Source organism: Chrysemys picta, unplaced genomic scaffold, assembly GCF_011386835.1.
Source record: "Chrysemys picta bellii isolate R12L10 unplaced genomic scaffold, ASM1138683v2 scaf9, whole genome shotgun sequence".
Lineage (NCBI taxonomy): Eukaryota > Metazoa > Chordata > Testudines > Emydidae > Chrysemys > Chrysemys picta.
In genome coordinates, this window is record NW_027052716.1 from 478,667 (window position 1) to 483,963 (window position 5,297).

The 5,297-nt window shown below is 59.2% G+C and overlaps 1 protein-coding gene across 1 annotated transcript; it reads right to left on the minus strand.

Annotated features, from left to right (window-relative positions):
• Nucleotides 1–1,400: 1,400 nt before the first annotated feature.
• LOC135977678 (maestro heat-like repeat-containing protein family member 1) lies at nt 1,401–4,785 on the minus strand. The gene is made up of 5 exons (XM_065578911.1): nt 4,643–4,785; nt 4,115–4,220; nt 3,811–3,906; nt 3,573–3,677; nt 1,401–3,136 (listed from the first exon to the last, which is right to left on the minus strand). The coding sequence occupies exons 2-5, from the start codon at nt 4,214–4,216 to the stop codon at nt 2,909–2,911; spliced, it is 531 nt and encodes a 176-aa protein (XP_065434983.1). The 5' UTR covers nt 4,217–4,220; nt 4,643–4,785; the 3' UTR covers nt 1,401–2,908.
• Between the last annotated feature and the right edge of the window lie 512 nt (nt 4,786–5,297).

Below are 5,297 nucleotides of genomic sequence, written 5' to 3' on the forward strand. Positions count from 1 at the left end.
GACGTCACGGCCAATGTGATGCGCCAGCTCCGTATCATGCGGCACTTGCGCCAGGTGCCCGAGGTGCTGCAGGGCCTGTGCCTCTGAGGCCACCAGCAACTCCCGCTCCCTGCTGCGGGTACTGCTCTGGCTCTCTGTAAATGGGGAGCTAGTGGAAGGAGAAATGGAGCCCCCTGGCACTCACAGAAAGCTGATTACAGAATGAGCCCGAAGTGAGAGGCACCATATCCGCCCCCCTAAATAGCCAGACTTCAGTGGTGATACACCCCAGCTGGGGTAGCAACAGGATTGAGAACGAGGTAGGAAGTTCAGAGCAGCAAGGAAAGCCTGGAGGGGAACTTGAGAAGAGAGGTTGGAAAAGTGCAGCAAAGAGAAAGGTGCAGACCTAGCTGTTGGGTCCAGGGCCCTGAGCTGCTATCAATGTCAGGGTGGGACTGGGTTCCCCTACCGGCCCCAGAGGAGGCGGCGTACACGCACCTGGAGAGGGTTCCCAAGCCCAGCAAGGGGGCTACAGGCTGAGCAAGTGCCCCAGCGATGGCAGAAGGACTTCTGTCTGTGGAAAGATCCCTTTGGACTTTTAGTGTGAGGCAAGCTGGGCCCCAGAAGGGTGGACTAAAGGTGGTGACCTGGCCGGAGTTACCAGGGAGAAACTGCCGTGGTGCTGGAGCGACCATGGATGGGGGACGCTAGCCCAGCAAGAGGGCTGTGACGCTGCTCCCAATGCTACACTCAGTTTCTCAGAAATGAGTAGACTTTATGGGCAGAAGAGACAGTTAGAGCATCTAATCTAACCCCCTGCATATCACAGGCCTTTCTGCACCATATGGGGCAGGCAGAGCTCTGCCTGGGCGCAGGGGGAATGGGATGGGGGTAGATCAAGGAAAGCGGGGAGGGGAATGGGTGAGAGGGAAAGAGCTCCTGTCCCAGATGAAGGAATTTGGGGGCAGAGGAAAGGACCCTGCTCCACAGAGAGGGGAGAGAGTTTCTGTGAGTGCCAGGGGGCTCCATTTCCCCTTCCACTAGCTCCCCATTTACAGAGAGCCAGAGCAGTACCTGCAGCAGAGAGCGGGAGTTGCCGGTGGCCTCAGAGGCACAGGCCCTGCAGCGCCTCGGTCACCTGGCGCAAGTGCCGCATGATACGGAGCTGGCGCATCACATTGGCCGTGACGTCCTCCTGCTGCAAGGGAACGAGAACCTGTCTGAGACTCAGACGCCTCCGAGGAATCAGGGGGGATTAACGGCCCCTGGAACCAGCAGCATTTCCACCCAGCCCCTGCCCACCTCTGAGGGATGGATTCCCCCTCCTGACCCCCAGGATGGAGTCTTGTTGTCCTTCCTAGGGACCTCCAGTGGCAACCCCCCTCCTTGTACAGGGAGCTCCTGCCACCTCCCCCTCAGTGCCCCTGACAGCTGTTCCACCTCCAATCCACAGCTCAAGTTCTCAGACCCCTCTCCTCCAGCCCCACCCAGGTTGGGTAGGGAGGGGACTGGAGCGGGGGGGCAAGAGGGATTCTGGCAGCAGTGAAGTGGGATGTGGGGAGGTTGAGACCTTTCCCCAAGTCACCCCAGCCACTAATGCTGAAGCCGCAGGATGGCAGCCCTGGTGAATGGGACGGATCGGCAGCCCCTGCTGACTAGGGTTACCATACGTCACGTTTTTCCCGGACATGTCCTGCTTTTCGGCAATCAAACCCCCGTCTGGGGGGAATTGCCGAAAAGCCAAACATGTCCGGCAAAATGCCGGCCAGGCACTTCCCCTCCCGCAGCTGCTCTGCTCCGCTCCTTCCCTCTCAGACTTTAAGAGCCGAGCTGCCCGAGCCAGCGCTACCGGCTTCGGGCAGCCCCCCCGCCTCCGGACCCCGAGCAACGGGCCAGGCACTTCCCTTCCCGGGCTCCAGCTGAGCTGCTCCGCTCCTCCCCTCTCAGACTTTAAGGCTCTAGCTGCGCTGGGGAAGCGCCGGCCGGGGGCGCAGGGTCTGGGGGCTGCCCGGCAAACCGTGAAGCCGGTAGCGCTGGGGCAGCCCTTTCCCCATGGCTGGGAGTGGGAGGGAGCGGAGTTAGGGCGGGGAAGGAGCGGAGTTGGGGCGGGGCTAGGGGTGAGGAAATGGGCGGGGCCAGGGCCCGTGGAGGGTCCTCTTTTTTTATTTATTAGACATGGCAACCCTACTGCTGACTGAATCCTCCTGTTCTCTCCAGAACGGGTCCAGCCTTGCCAGCAGCAGGACAAGCGTCCCCTGCCCATGTGCCTCAGCCCTGCCTGGTCAGACGCCATCACCCATCAGTCCTTGGCCTCCCAGGCTGCCAGTGATGGGAGCAACTCTGGGTGGTGGCTCGGGTGACACAGACACCAGACCACTAGGAATTGGGTGCGGCCCTGTGGGACAGGAGAGTCTCGCAGGGGGCACTTGGGGGACTCTCCTGCCCTTCCCAAGAGCGATAGCACCCTGTCCTAAGAACGTAAGTCTGGGATGAGGCAAAGCTGGTCATTAATTAGCCTGGCTAAAGAGCTGGGTGGAGCTGCTCCGCGGACAAGCTGGCTCGCTCCTGCTCATGGAGGTGAATTCATCTCCCTTCCCAGGAGCACCTGCTCTCCCTTTCATTCGACACCAGGCTCCTTGTGCCAGGCCAGCGAATGGCCACAGGATGGGAATGAGGCCTGGGCCCCGCCCCAATCTCCTGAGTCTAATGCAGCTGCTCACCTTGTCCCCCATCAGCTGCTGGGTTTCCCCCAGGAGGGAGTAGGTGACAGGGAGAGAGACACACACACACACACATTTGTCCTTCTGGTTGCAGGGCTTGTGTCCTTCCAATCCCATTGGTGGCTGCACAGTGGGCAGAGTCCTCGCTGCGTGCCCGGCCCAACAGAATTGCAGGGCATGGTGTGGAACACAGAAAGAGATAGAGAGACTCATCCTCCAGCCGGCGTCAGTCTGAGAGAAATTGGCTGGGGTCCCAGTCTCAGTCTTCTAGCGGGTGCCATTTCCCAGCTGGGTTCCTTACCCCTCTGGTGCAGCAGCAGCTGGTAGAGCCGGTAAACCCCCTCCCTGGCCTGCCAGCTGATGTCCTTGGCTGGGTCACTGACGGAAAGAGCCAGCTGTGCCATGTGGTGACCCATCCTGGGGAATTCCGCTGAGTTCTAATGGACGGGAGAGGGAGAGGGGACTCCATCAGCATTTTCATGTCAGCTCCCAGTCCCCCCCCGGGCCAGGACTCTCCTTCCCCTCAGCCCCTCTGCAGGAGATGCTAGAGCCAGACCCTTAATTTCCTCTGCCCCCAAGGAAGCCTGGAGCACAGGGCTGTGGGCAGGGCCCTCCATGAGAACTTGCTTCCCCAGCTGCTCCAGGATGACAGGGAGCCATGAACCTGGAGCACAGTCCCCTTAAAAGCCCAGAGTCACCACTTAACTAGGACAAGAAGAACTTGACTCAAGCCAGGCTCACTCTCTGCTCTGACTCTGCCTCCCCAAGAGGAACACTCCTAACCCACAGCCCCTGCAGCAGCAGATCCTACAGCCCGTCGGAGCCAGCCCACCTACCCCTGGAGTCAGGAAGCTGGGGTCAGAGGTCACTTACGTCAAACTCAGGGAGGGTGATGGTGGATCTGAGCAGGGCCGTGCTGCTCTTAACGGCCCTGGCTCTCTCTCGCGGCACCCTGGACACGATCCAGTAGTTAATGTGCTGTGGGGAAAGGAGGCATTGCACTGACTGCCCTGACCAAGGACGCCCACTGGGGGCCCGGCTAGGAGGACTGACTGGAAAATGGATCTAAGAGTGAAGGTAAAATTGCCCCCACCCCTCTCATCGGGCTCACCTCCAAGATGTACTGGAGCCTGTCGGTGTCTGGGGACTCTGCCAGCAGGTTCCCCAGCATGGCGTCCAGGAGGTCTGGCAAGACCCTAGGCAGATCCTGAAAGCAAGGGAGAGCCATGGGTCAGAGTTAGGGAAACTGGGGCTACATCTGCCACAGGATGGGAAGTGGGGTCTCTGGGAAGCACTGGTGAGACCCCAAACACATATCCTGGCCTCTCTCATTCACATCCCACTGCAGGCAATTAGCAAGGATTCATGGCAGGATGACAGCTGGCTCTTCAATCCATGACTTTAGCATGATCTACCTGCACTTGGGTGGTGTCCTTCTCCATGCCCAGGGTGAAGACGGCGTGCAGGGCAGCTCGGAGGAGGTGGGTCTCCAGCTCTGGCTCCAGGGCAGGCGTCATGGTGCTGGCAAGAGAGAGGAGCCGATATTAGACTGTGCAGTGCGGGGATGGGACTGGCACCAACACGCAGGTGAAACTGCAGCAAAATAGGCACAGGCTGGCAAGAATGGAAACAGAGGCACCGAGCCAGGGAATGACAAGGCCAAGGTTTCTCAGAAAGACAGTGGCAGGGCAGGAATAGCACCTGTTCCCTGGACCCTGCTGCCCCTCCTGTATCTGATCCTGGGAGTGAGCCTCTCCCCAAAGCCGTTGCAATGTTACTGGAGTGAAAAGAACAGCCCAGCCAGGAGAGAGTGACCCTTCCCCGCACCTCTGCCAGAGGAGCCACCCTTGGGCGGTGACCTGGGAGTGGGAGGGGCAGTGACTCCCAGCCCTGGGCCTGAGCAGCACTGGGGTTAGGGGAACCGGGTCGGAGGGTCTCGGTACCTGAGGTTGCCCACAGCAATCAGGGAGTTAGCGAGGACGGCGCCGGGTGGAGAGTTATCAGGCAGCTCCTCAATGAGCTCCTGTGAGACCCAAAGGAGACAAAGGAGCGTGTGAGATTCGGGCCTCACTGACACTTCCCAGTGAGGAGATTACACAGCCAGGGCCCCACACAGCCAGCAGGATCCCCCCCACCTGCCTCCCGCTCCTCCGATTCCTGCCCAATAGTGACCACTCTCCGAATTTCTCTCGTCTCTTCGCCCCGACCATTTCTGGTTTCTGCAGACTAGATGTTTTAGCAAAGTTTAGAATTCCTTGGTGCTCAACACCGTGAAACTCCCCTTTCTCCTTCACAAAGGGTTTTAACGCCCCTTATCTCACCCAGGCTCTCGACTGCCCAAAGTTGGAGAATTGTCCCTGTTCCCACTGCAGAGCACCCCCCACGACACACACACAGAGTCCTCCTGGTGGTGGGAGGGGAACAGAGGAAAGGACAGAAGACGTAAGAGATGAAGAGAAAGGAGGGAGGGATGGAGGAAAAGGTAAAACAAAAAGGACAAACCCTAATGTCCCCAGTGATTCTAAGGGACAAAATCCCAGGTGGGGAATAAAATTCGACCACCTTAAGCTAGTGTTTTCCAGGCCTAGAATTCAGCTG

Bases quoted from the DNA above. Each gene is read 5' to 3' on its own strand.
- LOC135977678 (XM_065578911.1), bottom strand. From the start codon at position 4,216: ATGACGCCTGCCCTGGAGCCAGAGCTGGAGACCCACCTCCTCCGAGCT. The intron at 3,678-3,810 runs GTGAGCCCGATG...CTTTCCCCACAG, and splicing joins GGCTCCAGTACATCTTGGAG to CACATTAACTACTGGATCGT. The intron at 3,137-3,572 runs GTAAGTGACCTC...CCCGTCCATTAG, and splicing joins TCACCCTCCCTGAGTTTGAC to AACTCAGCGGAATTCCCCAG.